The sequence below is a fragment of the Aphis gossypii genome, chromosome 2, assembly GCF_020184175.1.
Source record: "Aphis gossypii isolate Hap1 chromosome 2, ASM2018417v2, whole genome shotgun sequence".
In the NCBI taxonomy this organism is placed as follows: domain Eukaryota; kingdom Metazoa; phylum Arthropoda; class Insecta; order Hemiptera; family Aphididae; genus Aphis; species Aphis gossypii.
The window spans coordinates 13,343,333-13,365,093 of NC_065531.1; the positions used below are offsets into that span (position 1 = coordinate 13,343,333).

The 21,761-nt window shown below is 25.2% G+C and overlaps 2 protein-coding genes across 9 annotated transcripts; one reads left to right on the top strand and one right to left on the bottom strand.

Moving 5' to 3' along the window:
* Window positions 1-32: 32 nt before the first annotated feature.
* Window positions 33-8,128, bottom strand: LOC114128136 (katanin p60 ATPase-containing subunit A-like 2). 5 transcript variants are annotated; one of them, XM_050200710.1, is made up of 8 exons: window positions 7,988-8,085; window positions 6,830-6,970; window positions 5,642-5,783; window positions 2,141-2,528; window positions 1,899-2,067; window positions 1,514-1,814; window positions 875-1,034; window positions 33-808 (listed from the first exon to the last, which is right to left on the bottom strand). In XM_050200710.1, coding segments are annotated over exons 3-8 (1,248 nt in total). In that variant the 5' UTR covers window positions 5,644-5,783; window positions 6,830-6,970; window positions 7,988-8,085; the 3' UTR covers window positions 33-580. The 5 variants fall into 5 exon arrangements, with proteins under 5 accessions (XP_050056667.1, XP_050056665.1, XP_027848382.1 ...); XM_050200708.1 differs by lacking the exon at window positions 6,830-6,970 and having other exon boundaries at window positions 1,905-2,067; window positions 5,713-5,783; window positions 7,988-8,128; XM_027992581.2 differs by lacking the exon at window positions 6,830-6,970 and having other exon boundaries at window positions 5,713-5,783; window positions 7,988-8,128.
* Window positions 8,064-20,624, top strand: LOC114128135 (bumetanide-sensitive sodium-(potassium)-chloride cotransporter-like). Of its 4 annotated transcripts, none has more exons than XM_027992578.2 (18): window positions 8,064-8,211; window positions 8,714-8,777; window positions 12,427-12,688; window positions 13,809-14,059; window positions 14,136-14,250; window positions 14,328-14,455; window positions 14,549-14,743; window positions 15,130-15,361; window positions 15,843-15,964; window positions 16,067-16,202; window positions 16,419-16,630; window positions 17,341-17,579; window positions 17,642-17,812; window positions 17,896-17,996; window positions 18,069-18,183; window positions 19,112-19,239; window positions 20,094-20,202; window positions 20,302-20,624. In XM_027992578.2, exons 2-18 carry the CDS (start codon window positions 8,727-8,729, stop codon window positions 20,429-20,431), a joined length of 2,697 nt encoding a protein of 898 aa, XP_027848379.2. In that variant the 5' UTR covers window positions 8,064-8,211; window positions 8,714-8,726; the 3' UTR covers window positions 20,432-20,624. The 4 variants fall into 4 exon arrangements, with proteins under 4 accessions (XP_027848379.2, XP_027848380.2, XP_050056664.1 ...); XM_027992579.2 differs by lacking the exon at window positions 8,064-8,211 and adding an exon at window positions 8,246-8,645; XM_050200707.1 differs by lacking the exons at window positions 8,064-8,211; window positions 8,714-8,777 and adding an exon at window positions 10,657-10,753.
* The last annotated feature ends 1,137 nt before the right edge of the window (window positions 20,625-21,761 follow it).

The following is a 21,761-nucleotide window of genomic DNA, read 5'->3' on the forward strand; positions in this document are numbered from 1 at the left end:
CAGTGATAATTTTGAACGAATAATGAATAATATAATAATAATATATTATTTATTATAGGTAATCAAAAGATAGTAAATACTTATACTGTTATACTTATCATATCTAATCATATTCTAAATATTTTGATGTAAAATATGAATATAAAAATGTATGCCATGATTCAAAAAAGTAAAAATTTAAAAATTATAACGATAAAAATGTTTTATTTCGACTGTAAATTACGCACGACAAATATATTTAAAAATGTTAATAGATTTTGAAATAAGTACCTAATTTATTTTGTTTGATTAAACATTAAAAAATCACCCTGCGTATTAGGTGTGAATTACACCGTGTGATTAAAAAAGCATAATATATAAAGGTATCATTTATTTATATTCATGTGTTTTAGGGTGTGTACTAAGAATAAGTGTTTTGTAATTAATTATATTTATATAAAAATTTATATTAGTAATTTTATATTTTATATTATATAAATACATTAATTCATAAGCTCCTATATAGGTACCTATAAAAAAAAAAAAATGTTTGTAGGTATTCTAATACTTAGGTCCTACGTTTAAATAATTCATCTTGAAGTTAACATGATGCATATTGTGATTGCCAAATTTTATATTTATTATTATCTGCCTCACTTGTTGATGGTTTAGTTTTTGAAATTGCATTATTGACTTCTTTAGTTGTTATTGTAAAATTGATTTTATTATCAGCTTTTTTTTCTAAAACTTGAAATATTGAACGCATAGCCTGCATTGCTGTTTCTTTACATACAAGTCTTATATCTGCACCAGAATAACCATTAGTTTCCTAAAAAAAGTATGAATTATATTTTAAAGTATTAGGTACCTATTGTATTAATTTTGTGTAACAAACCTGAGCAAGACTATCACTATCAATGTCGCATTTGATATACTTGTGTTTTTGTAGCATTTCCGATAAATAGTATATAAACATATCTTTTCTAGCTTTAACATCCGGTAAATCAACAAAAATACGTTTTTCAAGACGACGAAAAATCGCAGGATCTAATTCCCTTTGATTATACAAAAATAGTTAGGCGTAGGCAACAATATAATACTTATAAAAATAAATGTGTAGGTAATAATTATTTCAATACATATAGACTTTTACTGTATAGGTACCTACTTATTATTAGGCTTAGGGGTTAGGGACTTCAAGCATTTGCATATTTTTTCTGAATTATGAAGAAAGTAGCAGTCAAATATAAATCAGGTGACGAGTTAACTTATGTTAAAAGTTTCAAGTAAACACAAATAATGTCTTTAAATAACAATAAAACAACTATAATTGTTATATTCTTCGTTTAAATATCTAATTTACTTTCAAATTTGAACTTAAATGTCTATACTCTATAGGTTAAGACGGTTAAGTACAATAAACAAAATTACCAAGTTTTTTACTTTGCATAAGGATTTAGGTTTGTGGTTATTAATTATTATTTTAACTATTTATTTAATGTTACTATCTAAATATTTATTATTATGATTTTACCACGGATGGTTTGATGTTGCCAATAGAAATATTCGTTTTTCCGAACGTAGGAGACCATCCATATGTATTAATATTTCAGATGTTAGTCTACGAGAAGCTTCGTGGTCAATACGTTTCGATGCAATTGTATCTAACTCATCAATAAATATTGTACTTGGTGACATTTGTTCTGCCATTTCAAACATTACTTTAATAAGTTTTTCAGAATCTCCTCTCCATTTAGCAACAAGTGTACTAGGTGTGATATTGAAAAATGTAGTTTTACATTCAGTCGCTACCGCTTTAGCAAGCAATGTTTTTCCTGAAAATAGTGTTTATTTTTAATACCTACATAATGTATATTATAAAATAGTAATTTATTAAAATATCTATATAATATAAGCACCTGTACCAGGAGGACCATATAATAACATTGCTGCCCACGGGGTACAAAGTCCAGTAAATAAGTCAGGATATTTTGTTGGTAATACGATAGCCTCATCTAATAACTTCTTAGGCGTCGAAAGTCCTTTAATATCTGACCATTTTACATTTGGATTAGTGACTAAAATTTCCTTTAAAATAGTTTCGGTTTAAATATTCTGTTTGATTACTTTTTATATCACTAAGTTTTTTTTTAATTATTACTTTTGATATAATTTCTGCGTATACTCGCCATTCGTCCTTCCAATATCCGAGATCAATAGAAGGCAAACAATATTCTTCTTCTAAGGATTCATTAAAAATATTTAAAGGAGTTACTGTAATAAAATTAGTGTCTATTGTTTGAATATCTTGTGAATGTTGATTTGTATTTGATTTTTTACTAATTTTGGTTTTATTTTTTGTAGCATTAAGAGTATCAGATTTTGCAATATCCAACGATTTACTAATTTGTGGTTTTTTCTGATAACGTAAAAAATAATAGTTTTCGTATTCTATAAGAATAGTATCCAAGTCTATGTTATCACAAACTACATGATTATTTGTATTTAAACAAGCTTCTTCTATTAATGTTGATGCTGTTTTGATGTACCTAATTTATAAAAACTATGTTTAAGAGGACGTCATACCCGCATGTGTTGTCTCCGTCTTACACACGTACGACATAGATAAAATGCGTTTATGCAGTCTGAATAGAACTCGCTCAATTTTAGTTCTAGAGTAAATATACCTATAACAAAACTGAATTATGAAAATATTTCCGAGGGCAAGAACTTGCGTTTTTTCCATTATTCGCAATATAACGTTCATTATATCGCTTAGAAATAACGAAAATGTCAACGTTTTTAAATGACCTTTAACTTTTTTAAATTAAATTAATTTTTTTTTAACGCAGCGTCTTCCTCTCAGAAATATTGTCGCAATTTAATTTTATAATAGGTAGATTTAGAGAATGAGTAGACTGCGTAAACGCGTTTTGTCTATGTCACATACGTGTGTAAGACCGAGACAAAACATGCGGTTATGATGTCCTCTTAATGAGTATATTCAAATATAATGATTAATGCTATAATATTTCTCATGGTATTAAAAATTATTGCAGTATATTATTATACGAGGAAAATATGTTTTTCGGAAGATTTCGGTAATACGTAGTATGGTCATGAAAAAATAATATCTAGGTTATTTATTTATTTTCATCAAAAATATAATGAGCTTTAAAAGACAATCTTACAGTGATACATAGGTAAATAATAAATTTACAGATAAGTACAATATAGGAAAGTAATTTATTGAACAGTTGCATAAATAATGGATAGTGGTATAGTACACATATTAATACTATAATAACGAGTTTTTGTAACCTATATAGCTGTTAGATAAAACTCGATTCAAATTTTCCCCTGAAAACTATATAAGGGACCCACACGATTTCACTCTTACAGGAAGTATTTCTAAAAAATCAAAGTTTGTTAATTACTTTTATTACTTATTATCTTATACTATAAAGTTTATAGGTTTGTAATAATATAATTTTATAAAAGTATTTTTAATATTGAGGCGTATGCGAAATGTATGCTTGTTTTTTTGCTGTGGTAGGTAACAGCACCTTATAATTTATATAGTTTATGCTTACACAGTATAAAATATTATAAATATCTTAGAATCTATAAATTTAATAAAAATCTTAAGACCCACTAAACATTTACTTGCAACTCACAGTTTGATAAACGCTGACGTATAGGATATTTACTGATAAAATTGGCTTTTGCTTTTTTTCAAAAACATATTTTATACAGATAAAATATATAAATATTTATCATTTAAAATTTTAAACAATATTTTATAGTTCATAAGTCAATAAAATACATTTTTATATTATAGAAAAGAAGGTGAAAAAGTATTTTTGAACTATTAAAATAAGTACCTAAGTATAAAAACTATTTGTTTATTAGGCACCTAAGATAGGTGAAAATTGGGGAGGGGCTAGCCCCCCAAAATTGAACATATTTCAAAGTATAATGGTTTATTTTGTAAAAATAGATTCTATCCCTCCCCTAAAATTCAATCAAATCTCCGCCTATGGTACTTACCTTTTATTATGTACGAGTCCGATGACTCGTGACTATTATATACCTATTTATAATATTTAATTGTTCCTTTTTACATGGCTTAATAAATATACAATTTATAAATTAGTACTAATAAGTACTATACTTTAAGTAATTTATATGAGGTATAGTTTAATTAACGATTTGTATATATATGCATTTTTAACTATACAAAGAATATTCTCGAATATTTTCAGATATGTATATTATTTAAATGCTAATAACTTGATTAGATAGTGGAATAGTTCTAGTATTCTAATAAATTCCTAATTACTTAAGAATTAATCAATAATTAACAGACAAACAGTGCGGTATCGAAACAATCCAATTACGGTAAACCATAATCATAATATAGTGTACTATACATATTATTTAAGAATTACTGATTATTTATTTCTTGTTAAAATATAATATACATAGAGTTTCAATTTGGTATATTATTTTACAATAAAAAAAAATAAAAGATATTTTATTACCCAGATAGTAAAATAATTATATAATATACCTAATGTTATTATAGATATTCCATTATTCCCATTATTACATTAGTGAATGTACATAAATCTGCTAGGAAGTAAGGATGTTCACGATTTATGTGGCATATGAGTGTGTGTATATATGTTAGCAGTAATGTTTGTAATAGGTACGTTATTTTATTAAATAAATAGTTATTCTATAAAATTCCTAAATATGCTTCTTAATATATTAATTACACTGTTTTACTAGTTAGTATTGAATAGGTACCAGTTGACAGTTGGGTTTTCAATAATACATGCAATTTAGTACCAAACACTAGGTAATGGTCAAGGGTTTTTCAAATGCGGATTTCAACAAAAGTGCCCCACATAACGGTGCGGGCATATTATGTTGTAAAAAAGGTACTTTGTATCTCTAAACTTATTTATTTTATTTTGTTTTATTTCTCAAAAATAAGAATACTGAGTCCCACTGAGACTTAAGTGAGGGCCCAGGAGTCTAATATATATAACATATAAATTTATAGGTAATAATTAGTACGAACTGAAAATTAAACTTATAGCTAATCGATTATACAAATGTTAACTATACTACATAATTATATTCTAAATGAATCCAAGAAGTTCGTATACTAATAAATAAATTGCAATTTGTAAAAATAATAATAATTGTAATAAATTGACATTGAACAAATCAGAATCGACTTTTTCAAAATGAATATTTATATTCAATAAAACCTTTTAATGCATAAACTAAACCGCTATTGTTATTTTATAAAATACCTAGCTAGTATTTAGAATAACTAGTTGAAGTAGGTATATATTTATAGATTCATATAATATATTAACTGAAAGTAGGTAGTCATAATTCTATAAAATAGCTAGTTATTTTATAGAATTTCTGAATTTCATACATTAACGTTAACATATATATAAATAAATAATCATTTAAAGTTTAAATACTATTACAGTATTATCTTTTGCTATTTGCAAAAATATTTGTGTTAAATACTTTTATATATGTTATAACTTATAATAAATATAAGTAATAAACAAGTTTCAAAGTATAGGTACCTCATAATCGTATTTATTAATTAGGTACCTACCTATTTACCTACATTTTTACATTACGACTGGTACGCGTGTATCCGTATAAACAATAAAATTTATACTTGAATATAATTCATACCCTTCGAATCTTAAAAAATTCTCTATCAAATAAAGGATTGATTTTTTTCTTTCTTGTTTCTTCTTTTTTTCCTGTAAATACATTTTTATACAATATTTGGTTAAAATTTTGTTTATACATATAAAATTCGTTTACAAAATTCCTGAACACAAATCACAAGTGAAATTATGAACTATAAACATGTAGTTGTATACTTATTATTATTCCTCATATGAATTTATTAAACATTTATACAATTGTACAAGTGTTGAAAACTGTTTTGGTCGTTTTAGAGGAAGTAGAACGTCATCAAAAGAAAAAAAAACGTCCCTAAATGCTATGCCTTAATTGAAACAATTATATACTTATATGTATTATAAATATGTATAAGTTTAAAATGTCACTCAAAATTAATTGTTAGTTATTAAACTATACTACTATACGTGTGTATAACATGATATTACGTTTTTTAACTTTTCGTCGGTGTTAGGTACTTATTATTAGTCGTAATTCGTGGACTAGTTAAAGTAATGGCAATTCAATCAAACTACAAATTGCTTTATTTTAACATTTTTTAGATAAGTATTTTGTTATAATAAATTAAATAGTATCTAGTGATCTACCTACCTATATAAATTATAAAGTATTTTTAATTGTAACTTATAATAATATATATATAGGTTGGTACTTCTGTAGTTATAACATGTAAAGAAAATATTAGTAATGCAGTAATGCAGTGTATATATTACATATTATAACACTTAAATATGTGCAAACATTAATAGAAAAGAAATTGTACCTTATTTTAACCAGCAAAGCATCCAAAGCTTTACAATGTCAACTTAAGTATAAGTTCAATGTGCTTTGATTCAATGGTTATTACTTAACTATTATTAGTATGTATAAACATAGATATATAAGAATAGAAAAAATAAGTACATATACATGGACACCGAAAAATAAATTTGGCAATTAGCATAAAATGGGTACCTAATAAATATTTATTGTACAATGTACATCTTATAAAAGTTTAAAAAAACAACATTTTTAATAAATTGGAGATGTCCCTCTGCTATGATTTTAAGTTAGTCACTTTTAACTATATACATATATATTTTGAGCTTGCTTACTAATATACCTATTTATCGAGTTGTTTAATATTTATTACTGTTAGGAGACTGCTACATCAATATTTTTAACTTTAGCTGTCTTTGTTTTGCGAATACACAGCATCAATATATTTTCCACGATTATGACTCTGGTTCGGTTCAGGCAAAACCTATATTGAGGTTTTATAAAGAAAGATTTTTCTTGCACCTTAATCAAATAGTTAGTAAGTATTTTTATTTTTTAATTTAAATTAATGATTAAAAATAAAATAAATTAAAAATAAGCTATACCATTAAGTATAGTTCATATGTTTTTAAAATACATGTATTGTGCACAATCAAATTTTGTTAAAAAATTTGTAAAACTTCTTACTTTTTTTTGTTTTTCTGCGAGTTTATAAAAATAAGTACTGGGATTTTTTAAATTTTGACCTCTTTAAAGTACAAACTAGATTCAATTTTCTATCCAAAACTACCCTCGAAGTTCAAAAATTAAGCATTTTACCTACTACTTATCATGTATTCTTACGTAATTGTAAAATCAATACATTCACCGCCCAAAATCTAAAAATACCTAAAACATTGATTATGCTTTTTTTGAATAACTATAATAGGTACCAAATTATTTAAATTTAAATTTAAATAATTTTACTGTAATGTATTAAAAGGCAAGATAATATTTTTTAATTTATATGGAGCGTATTATCCTCTAAAAATCAACATGCTAGAGGCCCCATTCATAAGTCAAATTGACACTGACAAGATATATCATTTTTTATAAAACGTTTACCTTTAATACATATAAATATACAATATGTCCATAATTTGCTTTTAACTGAACCAGAAAATCGGAATAGAGAAGGTAACGAATAAACCTTTAGTATTATTATTATTTTTTTATTAACTTATTTTTAAATAATACTAAAACGTTAGTAAAACGTATTCATAATGAAATATAAATAATATTATAAATTATAATTTATAATACAACGTGCAAGATAAGTAGAAAAAAAAGTGTTGATGTTGTGATCACTTAAATGAAACACCCAGTATATAATTTAGTTAAACAACACTGATTATTTTTAATTTGTAATCTTTATAGTATTATTTACATACATTTATAATGATAACATTATAATGACATATAGCTGATAATAACTAATAAGTATAAGTTTAATAAAACTCACATAATCGCGTCCTTGATGTGTGCTGTTGTTTAATGAATCACATCTTATCATTGTTATAAAACTTTAGTTATTTTCTATTTAATGAAAGAACGTGAATTGTTTAATCAAAAACAAAAAGTTTACTTCATACTAGCATTTTATGAATATTTCATACCATCGATCACGCACAGTTAATATAAACTATAATATTATTTCCATAGCAACAACTTGCATCGTGAATTTGTGTGCGTTTATTGAAATATTAAAATAAATAATACTCATCTATTTATATTTAACTTAACATTTTTTATACTTTTTAAATTTTTGCTAAATTGGGTTTAATTATTATTTGTTATTATAACCACGATCCTTTAAATAACGTACCGGTACCACTTTTTCATGAAGCCCCCGCCTAATAAAAAAATATATATTATACTCAGTATAAACCGGTTCAGTTTATACTGCAACAGTTATCAGTTTATCACAATTTTTGTATACTTAGATAGTTAGATACTAAGATACTTGTAATTTTGTAAACGTATTATTATTTATTTTATTAATACAAAAAAATTAAATCTATTTATTATCTTATAATATGTTATTTTTTAAAAATATTCTTTTTCACTGAATTTTAAATTAAGCTAGTTTGTATATAAATCAAATAATCAATTATAAGAATGTAAATATTTCTTAATGGATCTTTGTTTTACGAAAATTGTATTAATTTAATTATTATTTTTTATGTAGCCAGTCGACAAGTATGACTGAACAGGTGGATGTTAAATTAAAAACTTACCATTGGAATAATCAGGTAAATAAATTAATATAATTTATATAGGTATTTAATTTAATTTTAATTAAGACATTATTTTTTTAATATTAAATCTAACCAAGTTTCATCTATAAAAAAATAGAATTTCTAACCAATATCATAATATTCAGGACATTTCTGTTTGCGTAGTTTATGATGTATGTAGTTTTTGAATTTTTTTCATATTTTTAAGTTTACTAATTATTATTTATTCAATTATTCATATTTTATCCTTCATAAAATACCATAATTTTACCGATTTTTCATTGTTTTGTATTAATAACTATGTATCATTTCGTTGGAAAATATTTTTTTCTAGTATTCATTTGCTATAGTGTTTATTAGGAAAAAAAATTTTAAAAAATCGCATTTATAAGTTTGTATAATCTTTAGTTAGGTAAACCATCTTGAATTACTAAGATTGACACATAAAAAACAATCAATAACTTATATTTTAGTACATTTTAAACTTTTTAAAATAAATATAATATAATATATAAAATATACTGCGTGCGAAAGCTGTACGGGTACGTTTATGACTATTGACTATACCTCTTAAATAGTTGTTTAAGGTGTATATATGAGTAAATTACATTTTTTATAGATAAAGTCCAAGTCATAACATTGTTTAGAGTTGTATAGTTCACTGCTGATTACATTGAATTTATTTTTAAGTAATATGTTTGTTTATATTTGAGATATCATGTGTTAAACTGTGGAAGGCTTTGATTCATTGTGGGTGTAATATACTTAATATAATTTTATTGAAGGAGATATTATATTTAGGTTAATTACACAATGCTTGAATTTTAAAGGTAAAGTGCCTATTCCGCTTAAGAAATATTAAAGCGTACTTTTTGTTTGCAAGCGAAATCTTGTCACTTAAAAAATCCTATATTACCTATCTACTGATATCTAATAAATAATGAAAAATATTTCTGACTATAATTCCATAATACGTTAATATATAGAGCCAAGATTTTTTCTATTTAATTGTCATATTGATTCATTCAATTTCTACCCTACAATAAATCAACAATAGAAATAGGTAGGTACTTACATTTTTATGTATTATTAGGCTACATACATTTTTTGATTTTTGGATGAATAATATATTTTCATGATATTAATGATAAGCAAAGAAAAGACAAAAACGCTTTATCTAAAATGTTGATGATTTTTTTTCAGTGTTTTATGGTTATGTATACCAAATTAACCAACTTATGAATAATAATAATACGAATAGAAAAGGTGGTTCTTGTAATCTGTAAATTTTATGTATAAATATTTTATTAGGTATATCGGTACATACCCATAGTAATTGGTACGATGTCTATTAGTATAATAAATAAATTACTGTCTTTAATTTGAAAACTTTAAACCGAATAATGTTTAGAAGAACAAAAAGTTGCTTTGTTGAACGTTTGCACGAGAGAGAAAACACATGCGTATTCAACTTTTCTTTAAGAAATTTCATTTTTAAACTTTTTTTATTTATATCAGTGTAATTCAATTATAATGCGATAAAAATAATAAAAAGAAGAGTTGATATGTATACTGAGTCGAGCTTGTATCTGATATAGGTACAGAGTTCCTATAGATAAATATAATAATAATATATAAAATTATTTATGCTATTACTTGCAACTTGAACTAGGTACTTATTATCTGAATGCAATTTATTTTTGTCGATATAGGCAATAATATTTTCGTTTATATGTAGATAGTACTATTTATGGCAACTAAAAATATTGAACTACGCAAATAGTTATTAGATGTATTATATGTATATGTTATTATTTATAACTCATAATCATAAGACATGATCATTGAACGGTATTAATAAAAAACCGGCTTTTATTGAGGGGCCTCTGAGTTTTCTTAGGTGACCTAGCTCTCACTTCGGTCTTGGCAATGTGCCTGTACATTAGTATGATGTATGATATTAGTACCATGATTGTGGAGATGATTTAAAGGTAACCATTATATTTCCATTAATTTTGAATTAAAAAAAAAATCAATATACATCATACATGAAGCTAATTGGCCTTTTTTTCGCTTTTACATACTTAGTGGTTTAATTAATATACAACTGTTCCAAGCAACTAAGTATAAAAGATGTATCACAAGTCACAACAACCCCAAAGTTTTTAATAACAAAACATTGTTAGTACTTATTCATTAAAATTTAAAAAATATTATTTTGGTTATCACTATATGTCTGTATAACCTTACTATATAATTATGAGTTGGGTGCTATATTATGTATATCCTATTTGAGCCAAGATTAATATAATACTACAATGTTTATAAAATATATAGATACGGAATTTATACTCATTACACACTACAGACCACAGTGATAGCACTAGGTACCTAAACCAGTAATTTAAAGTTAGTTTAGTTACAATCAGCTTAGAATATATTTTGCCAGTAAACTATCAAGAGTTCTCATTTTAGGTCAGCGAGTTAGAGTAGGTACTTGGTTAAAATTTAAACCATTCATTTTTTAAAAATGTTATTGATTCATTCCACTTGTTTATGATGGCAATAAAAACAATTGTATCGTTATATGTTTCATAAGTTTATAACCATTAATCTATGTCTTGTCTTAAATTTTGTTATTAGTAGTTAAAAATATTTAAATAGCTGTTCATGTTTTTAAAGTCGTAGTTTGAACTAATTTCTTTTCACAGTTTAGATAGGTATATTACTGGTATTAGGTACCGAACGAAGTATTAAGTTATGGACGGATGACCACTCCTATATAATTACTATACGACTTTATGACCTATGTCGGTTTTATATGAAGCATTGAAAATTCGCAGTATAATAGACTTTGTTTATTTGGAAAAATATTTAATATTATATGATAAGTGATGACATCATGATTACATTGTAATGATAGGAAAAATTTGTTTGTAGACGAATAGGTGCAGTATTCAATTCCTGCAGTCTTTAATGACTGCTGAACAATTTTTAATGCTAATTTGTATTTAGTAGTATATTCATATTCTATATGTAATGTATATATAAGTAAATTATTTTTTATAATCCAGAATTTTCAGTTTATCACCTATATAGGCGATTGATTAATCTACCGTTGTCAAACAGTAGTTTCAATTCTCTATTATAGTATTACCAATAATATAACATTAAGTATTTATTTTATTTTAACAATATTAATTTTTACATACATTACGGTTGTATCTGTATGTTCAAGGTACAGTTGCTTGAAAAGAAAATACAATTACCTATCTAATGTATTACGAGATTACGTTGTATATCACTTTTAAAAAGAAAAACATTTTATTTTATACACAAGAAGAAAATTAAAGGTTGTAGAGAGGGTTTTATTTTCTTGATGTATCATTTTAGTGTATTGGGTGGTTATACGGTCATATTTAGTGTGATGTATAAGGGCGCAGAAGGAATACGAATGTTTGATAAAATCATGTAAATCGACTGACATAAGCTTACAGTACAATTTATATTATTTTTTACTTAAGTATAAAGTTAATATAAGCACTCTATCTTTCTCTTTGATAACAATACTGAATACTTTCCTAATTCAGTCGTATACGGTATACGTAATATAAATATTTAATATTGTAACTATATATCTATGTGCTGCAATACAACTTTACAGATCCAATCCTATGAGAAGTTGGTTCATGATGAAGAAAGTAAATTAAATGTAAACCAAGGAATAAAATTAGGATGGGTCGAAGGTGTGCTGAACCCATGTTTACTCAGTATATGGGGTGTTATGCTTTTCTTGCGGATGCCCTGGATTGTTGGACAAGCTGGCATATTTGATTCGATTTTGATTATCTTCATATCACTTATAATAATAATTATCACTACATTTTCACTGTCAGCCATCAGTACTAATGGACGAGTTAAAGGAGGTATCTAATATAATATTATGCATGTATTCAATAGTAAATAGGATAAAACTTATAGCAAAGTTATGAATGTAATGAAATTCTAAAGATTTTATTATCTAAAAATACTTTTAATAACAAAAAATAAATAAAATAAAATGCTTCAAACTTCAATATTGAAGGTGGTGTTTGGATACAAATTAGATATTTTTGATTTGACTCTGAAAGTCAAAATTAGAAAATTACCTAATTTTTTTAAAATGATTGAAAAAACTAATAAAATACATCAAAACAAAAGATTATAAACACAATAAATCAAAATCGAATTGGTTTATAATTATTGGTTATAATTCAAAATGAAATAATTGTTGGGAATTAAAATTGTCATAAAAAATGTATAATAACATTTTCTTGGTAAAATACAATTTTAAAAATATTTTCTTTTTTTTTAAATCTATTTATAGAAGTTTGAAAATTATGCTAAGTTTTTAATTAGATTTCACCATTTCACATAATCTCTCTCCCTGGTGGTTGTATATCAGTTCTAAATCTATGATAATATTTTACAATTTTTTATAATTTGTTACTTTATGTATTTGTATTGTAATTCAAGTTTTATTAAATTGGAGGCCAACTAAGTACATTGTCAACATTCCAAATATATTTTATTTGACATCAAAAATATAAAGTAGCAAAATTATTGGCACTGGTTTGAAGCTAATGCGGAATTTCGAGAATCAACTTCACGGAAGTGAAACGTACAGTTTATCAGTGTGGTTTTTAACCTTTTCAAAATCCCGTACACTCATAATTTTAAAGCAATTTTGCAGGCTACAGCCATAAAATAAAACTGTACTTACTAGTTACTACTTGTATCTATATAAATTTAAAATTGCATAGGTATAAAATGCAAATTTAAAAATCAGTTTATGATTTATAATTTAAGATTATTATTAAGTATTTTAATGTAGCGCAATTCTGTTTGTCAAAATGATTATAGGATGTGCTTGTTCTCGTTAATAACTTAAAGGATAGTGAGAAAAAGATATTTAAAAACGCACCATGCTAATAATTGTCTAAAATGTATGTTTAACTTGATTTATAATAATTGAAAACTAACATTAATAACATTATAATCCCTCAGGGGGTTTATATTTTATTATTTCCAGGTCAATTGGACCGGAATTTGGTGCGTCTATTGGAATCCTATTGGCATTAGCCAATACCATTTTAGTAGCATTGAACACAATTGGATTTTGTTTATCATTAAAATCACTATTGCATACGTTTAATATACATGCAATGGATTCCAGTTTTATATTTATACTAACAGGGTTTATAGCGATACTTATTATGGGAGTATTGTGTTGCGTAGGCATGGACGATGAAGCTAAAGTTAGTAATGTTAACGATAGTATAATAGGTATGGTACCTAATTGATATTATTTTTAAAATTTAATTATTTTTCAAGATTCAAAATATATTGCTAATTTTTATTGTTGGAGCAATTTTCGACGTCTTAATAGGATCATTTTTAGGACCAACAAATGATGTTGCAATAGCTTCAGGCTTCACCGGACTTAGCAGTAAATTTATTTTTAACTTTAAAAACATAATATAATTTATAGTTTTAGTTACAGAAACGACTATCATTATTTTTTAGTTAAGACATTTAAAGAAAATTGGTATTCAGATTATACGACCGATCAATCATTTTTTACAATTTTTGCTGTTTTTTTTCCGTCTGTTACGGGTATACAAGCTGGAGCAAATATATCGGGAGATCTTAAGGTAGGTTATACTAAAGTGTATACTATATTGTACTATACTTAAGAATATCAAATATAATTTATAGCTATAATTATAAATATGACAATTTTATAGGATCCAAGTGCTTCAATACCGAAGGGAACTCTGTTATCGATTCTCATTACCATTACTTCGTATGTTGTTTTAGTATTAGTGCCCGGAGCGGTTCAACTAAGAGATGCGAGTGGTAATCCAAACGAAATACTTAATGGATTTTATTTAAATTGTTCATTTAGAAACTGTACTCAAGGATTACACAATGACGAAAATGTAATTATATTTATATTTATCATGATATCATAATTAGGTAGTTAATTAAGACCAGGGACGGCCAAACAATCGATTGCGGACAATTTCAAAGTCGATCATGTTAGAATTTATTTTTAGGGCCACGCGTCCTATATATTTCTTAATGATTATAGTTATTCAATAATAAAAAAATGTTCTATGGAAGTCGATCCTCAATGTGAAGTATGTTTTTAGTAGATCGTGACCAAAAAAAATTTGGCCACTCCTGAATTAAGTAATAACTAAGAGGCTTTAGAAAACATAATAAACTGATAAATATGATTCGGTGTTATTATCAATTATCTGAAAATTGAAATGTTACTACCTACTACAATACATGTTGCCATTGAATTTAAAAATTATTACAGGTAATGCAGACAATATCTTTATGGCCGTACCTCATATACCTTGGTTGTTTTGCAGCCACTTTAAGCACTGCTTTAACTGCCTTAATTGCTGTTCCTAAAATATTACAGAGGATGGGTCAAGATGATATTTATCCATTTCTTAAATACCTATCAAAAGGCTATGGAAAATCGAATGAGCCTTATCGAGCTCACATCCTAGCTATTGTAATATCATCGATATTTCTTTTAATTGGTATTAAAAACAATTGATTAGTATTATAACTATTATGATAATTATTTATTTAAAACTAAAACTTAGTATTTCATTATAAAATATTAGGATACTGTTATTGTCTATTTTGATAATACATTTTTATCATAATTTCTGTACATGCATATACGTTATATAATAAAAGATTCATAGGCGCAAATGGAGTGGAGCTTGGGGGGGCTAAGCCCCCTAATTTTACTCTTATATTAAAATTGAATGTACCTATTAATAATCAAATGTTGTTTTCTACTGCTCCCTATTACTGAAAAAGTGTACAATATGGTCAATATAATTTTTTTTCTTTACATTTTAATTTGATGTGGAGGGGGTTTGGGACATTTTTGTTGAATATATTAAAGAGCTTGAGCCCCCCGCCAATGTAATTCCGTATTCGCGCCTATGAAAAGATTTATATAAACAGATTTTAAATCTTTTTGGCGTCTTCGTCTATATTTTTTTACAGGTGAACTGAATGAGATCGCATCATTCATCTCCACGATTTATTTGTGTGCATACGCTTTGTTAAATTTATGTACATTTCATGTTGCATATTTCCAACCATTAGGTTGGAGGCCATCATACGAGGTATTTACTAATACTATATTATCATCATTAAGTCATTATAAACGTTAGTTTATATTATTTGATTAATAACATAGCACCAATATAAATTAATTATTATTTTAGTTTTATAACAAATGGTTAAGTCTTGCTGGAGCTATAATTTGTTTTTCAGTAATGATACTTATTGATCAACAAATGTCAGTAATTGTTGGATGTATTATATGGATTTTATATACAATTGCAGCTGGAAAGAAAGATGGTATGAAATTAGTTATGAATTTTATAATTTGTAATCCTGTTGGTTCTTATAAATGTTATATGAATTATATGATATACCAGAGTTTCTCAACCTGAAGTAATTTACCATATTTTTTTTTCCTTTTTTTTTGGGGGGGGGGGGAGTCACGACACTAAAAAGGTTGAGAAACACTGTGATATACTATTATAAATCATTATTTTTTTAAAACGATTAAAGATATAAATTGGGGATCCTCAAAACAAATACAACAAATCAAAACCGTTATAAATAATGTGTACATGGCTGACACCATTCAACAGCATGTTAAAAACTATGTACCAAATATTATGGTACTTTCTGGTGAGCCTGAATCAAGAAAAGAATTAGTCTATTTTGCTCATATAATAACTAAAAATAATGGCTTACAAACGTGTATCAATATAATAAAGGTACGTGATTTTTTTCCGCATTATACATACCATGATAATAATTATTGGAAAAATTGAAAGTATAAAATAAAATAATCTTAAATTAAAATTAAAATATCATAAATAATTATTTTAATTATAATATTACCTCGTAAGTTATAACTTTAATAATAATATAAAACGCTAACAAAAATATTAAAATTATTTATTATTTTTATTATTTGTCAATTGATATTTGATTTGCTTATTTAAAGAATAATAATACCTATGTGTATAAATACATCACGAAATAAATTACACTCGATACATAGTATTAACATAGGTAGTTCAAAATGTATCAGATGATAAGTAATTACCTGCTACCTTGTACCTATACTATTGTAACAAGTGCAATAATGTTGGTAAATCTGATTTAAAATTAGGTTTGTTATTCTAAAACTTTATTGAAAGTTTATTTAATTATCTATTAACTACTATAAAATTGTAATCAAATATTTTAAAAATCTACAAATACAAAGTATGATTATTAAAAGTTTATATTTCATATATTGTTGCTTTAATAAAGAACCTAGTAAAATTTACAGAATTATACTAATAATATAATTTATAGAAAGTTTTATTTTTAAATTGCTGTATAATGAAATTGAATTTTATAAAAACCATAAAATTCTATAAATTATGTTGTTATTTAAAATTTCAGGGGAAAATGTATGTATTAAATTTTTTTGCAGAATCAATTAATACATAAGCAAAAAAAAGAATTACTAGAAAAAGGAGCGAATTGGTTAAATCAAACTGGGATCAGATCTTTGTATAATATACTCGATAATATCGATTTGGATATTGGTGTTCACATAATAAATAGTTGTGGCCATGGCATTCTCAAACCTAATATTATTGTAATTGGTTATAAGCATGACTGGTTTAACTGCAAGGATGATGATATTCAAACATATTTAAATATATTAAAGTATAATTTTTAAAATTAATTAATAGAACAAGTGCTTAAAAGATTGTGTTTGTATTAAAAAGTTCATCAAATATGGATGGAATTGCGACTATAATTGTTCGGCTACCGAAGATCGACACAACCACTGAAAGCGAAGATAACAAAGTTGCTATTACTAAACAAATACGGTTTTACGAAGATGAAAAAGTAAACAGTAAAGCATTAATTAACAAAGAAGAAAAATATCAAGCAAAGTAAGATACTTTTTCAACAGGTTTTTTTTTTATTTGTTATTTATTTCCCATGGTCTAAGGTAATCAAATTATTTTAAACTCAGGGAATTTGATTGTTCTGTAAAAATGCACGATACTGAATTTTCGTTTATTACAAAACGAAATAATGGGACAGTGGATGTATGGTGGCTGTACGACGACGGTGGTGTGTTAAAATGAAATCTGTTAAATAGACACATGTGCCTAAAAATATTTACAATAAAACTGAACTTTACAGGTTTGGCGTTGATCATCGCACACATATTTAAATCGTGTGATATCTGGAAAAAATGCAAGTTTCGAATATTCGGCGTGACGGATCAATTAAAAAACGTAGATGTGGAGAAAAATAAGTAATAATAACAACAATAATAATTTACACTTTAGTTATATTTAATTTATTTACCATAGAAAAATGTTTAACGATTAAAATATGCGTTAATCGTTACTTACAGACTATTATAGTATTTACAATATACCGTTTAAAGTAAAATGGGATATTATATTATAGATAATTACATACGACATAACATTCAACAATGCAACATTGTTTGATAAAAAAAAATCTATAAATAAAATACAGCTGTTAAATTAATTGAGTTAAATGCATACAACATTCATTTTACAAAAAAAGACTACACGCAAAGGTATTTAGGACATGTAGGTAGTAGGTACCTACTTAACACTGTATAATTGTATATTTTAAATTAGTCAATAAACATAATAATTAAATTTAAATAATACACATATAACACATATATACACCATGAAAGTTTTACATCTAATTTGTTTATTATTGTTATCACCATTTACAGTTTGTATTGTTACACATTTATTTAGTTGTAAAATAAGTATTAAATCGAATTTTTTTGATTTGACTTTATTCTTCTGATCACGATAAAATAAATTATTTAATCTGCACCCTCTGATATGTATACGTTGTGTATACATTTATATTTGTTTTTTTGATAGTTTTATCACAAATATTTTTTTTTCATCGAAGTCATAATATTTTAATGATACCAATATGGTTATTTACAATGATATGTGTTATATTATGTGGACTACTGTGCATAATGAGATAAGATAAGATAATTCTATTTGCAGAAAAAAACAGCACGAACGTGTCAGGGGAATTCTTAACTTAATAATTTAAACTCCAATTTATTGTGTCACAATATAATTATTATTCGTGTTAGACTTTGATAATTAGGGAATGAAATAAAATGTCTTTTTTAAATTATACCTACCAATAAATATAAAACAAATTATAATTTTCAGATTAAAACAGCTGCTATCAATGTATCGGATTCAATTTGATTTTATAGATGTTTTATTAGCAAAACCAACTAGCCTTAAAACTATGGCCAATTTCAAAACATTGTGGAATCAACAATTTATTAATCAAAGTAAAAATAGTTTAATAATTTTATTTTTAGATTTCTATATCTGATTTATTTATAATCTTATTTATAATCTGATTCATAAAATAGCTTTTTTTGCATGCCTATTATTTACTTACATGGCTACTATGAGTACGATAGGTGACAGAATAAAAATATATGTCATAGTTTAATAAATTCATAACACTATTATTTATTAAAGTAGTCAGTTGATATCCCTTAGAGGTCCCCGTAAAAGTTAAAAATGCATTCTATATCTTAAATAAGCATTCACATAGTAACCTACCAACCCAAATAATGAGTACTAATAGTACTATTATTAACTAATCTTAATGACTATAATATCATAAATGTTCTCTAAGTGACTTACGTTTTTATCGAAATATGGTCAATGATTGCTGATAAATTCATAATCTTGAACACCAAATTTATTTTATTCTAGTCAAATGAATTGATTGTTATTAGTTTATGAGTACTTAAAAATTAGTCCAGTACTAATTTGTCATTAGCCTTTCAAATTTATTTCAATATTATATTTAAATTAAACTGTGCATTCTACATCGTGTCGTGTCAATTCTCAATAATTTTCCACTTCATATAAGTAGAATAAATTGAACTTGGAATTTATATGTTGTTATAATTTATAATACGTATGTTTCATTAGTTCCATAATTAGTCTTTTGTGATTACCAGTCTACAGGACTGAAGGCATTAAAGACTTAAGTAGGTTGCTATGTACGTTTAATATAATTGCCTAAATGTTTAGACGGGTCTATAATTTTTTTACCATATACTCAAGATAAGATGAAAAGTGAAAACAAGTCACATTTTATTCATGTACCTCTTAATGTTTAATTTAGAAAGTCAACAACAGGATAACGAAAAATATAATGAACAATCTGTTATTGATACATTGTACGTAAAAGATTTATTGGAAACTTATTCAATGGAATCTAATTTAATCATTATGTAAGTAAACACGTACATTACTATTAATTTAATAGTATTTAATTACAATTATTTTTGTGAAAATAAACGTAAAAAATATGTTTTGTATGTTAATTATAGATCATCGTCTAAAACGTCCGAGAAATTAGACCAAATACACATGTATTGGATGGAAGTGATAACTAAAGAATTACCACCTTGCATTGTAATTCATGGAAATACAATTAAAACTGTTACAGCTAGTGCTTAAATTTAAATAATCATCATCATTTGTTGTATTATATTTTTTTAAATACTAATATCTGGCTGATATTAAGGATATTATATTTTTCTTAGTTATTATTTAAGTTAGTTGATGTCTTTATATTATCTGATATGTCAATGTGCAATGATAATTGATTATTAAACTGAATTATATTTACAAAATAAAGTTGTCATATGAATGAATGAGTAATTTTATAAGCTATATAAAGCGTAAATAGGTTTTAATTCAAAATATTACATGTATATTTTCCAATAAAATATGAATTGTTCTTGTATTACATGGGTTGAGGTTGAAGCAATGTATTCGACCTCAGGCAATATTTTATTTTGCGACTCTTCAGTTAACTACATAGTAATTTATGTTGATTAAAATCTCATTTATGTCTAATGCTCATAAAAATGAATAGGTAGTGAATTTATGATAAGTGGTCAATTATGTCTATATATGTTTAATCATTTTATATAGATATAAGAATATCTTATATGGGATTTTGTAATAAATTTACAGGAATTTTGAAAAACCAAAAATTTTAAATAATTTTAAGAATTATAAAAAAAATAAGAAAATTTATTTATTCAAAATCTGATATCATTACATTCATTGCTCCACTCGAATCTAAATTATATTTAAAATTGATTGATTAATAAATTATAGTTAATATTGTATTATATTTTTATCAGTTTTTTAAGTACTTTGTATTAATAGTATAGGATCTATTAACAAATGTTCCTGGGTGCTTTGTTGTACCAAGCAAACACTGACTCTATTATAAACCATTTTAATTAATAGTAAGTATTTCACCACCATAATAGTCATAACATGACAGAACGTGGCAGAACATAGAGAATCATGGAGGGAGATAGTGGAAGCGACAAAGCGGCAATGGGCCTATAAATGGCCTAGGATAAACCGAAAAAAAAAGTAATAGTCATAATAATAGTTTATTATAGTTATCGCCTGAAATTAGAAAATAAATAAATTTTGACAGATCAATAATTGAGTTAATACATTTAATCGCGTGTTTTTTTTCCATGTATTGGAGAGATTATAACCATGGTTTTAACTTATTATCACCTTAATGACTATTATATAAATATTAGTGTTAAAAAATAGTTGTATGAACCAAACAATATACAAAATTATTCTAAATTATAAATAGTAAGATTTATTAAATTATATTAAGTATAAAAATACTATTTATGATAGAGTTTACTGGCTAAAGCCTAAAACATTTATTTCAAATATTTCAATATCGACAATATCTATATAATATCTCATACCATATTTTTCAAATTCGAATCACAACCAATAATAC

Bases quoted from the DNA above. Each gene is read 5' to 3' on its own strand.
- LOC114128136 (XM_027992581.2), bottom strand. From the start codon at position 8,038: ATGATAAGATGTGATTCATTAAACAACAGCACACATCAAGGACGCGAT. The intron at 2,068-2,140 runs GTAATAATTAAA...ACTATTTTAAAG, and splicing joins ACGCAGAAATTATATCAAAA to GAAATTTTAGTCACTAATCC. The intron at 1,035-1,513 runs GTAAAATCATAA...GTATAATCAAAG, and splicing joins GCAACATCAAACCATCCGTG to GGAATTAGATCCTGCGATTT.
- LOC114128135 (XM_027992578.2), top strand. From the start codon at position 8,727: ATGACTGAACAGGTGGATGTTAAATTAAAAACTTACCATTGGAATAAT. The intron at 14,744-15,129 runs GTAATTATATTT...AAATTATTACAG, and splicing joins GATTACACAATGACGAAAAT to GTAATGCAGACAATATCTTT. The intron at 16,203-16,418 runs GTATGAAATTAG...AAACGATTAAAG, and splicing joins TGCAGCTGGAAAGAAAGATG to ATATAAATTGGGGATCCTCA.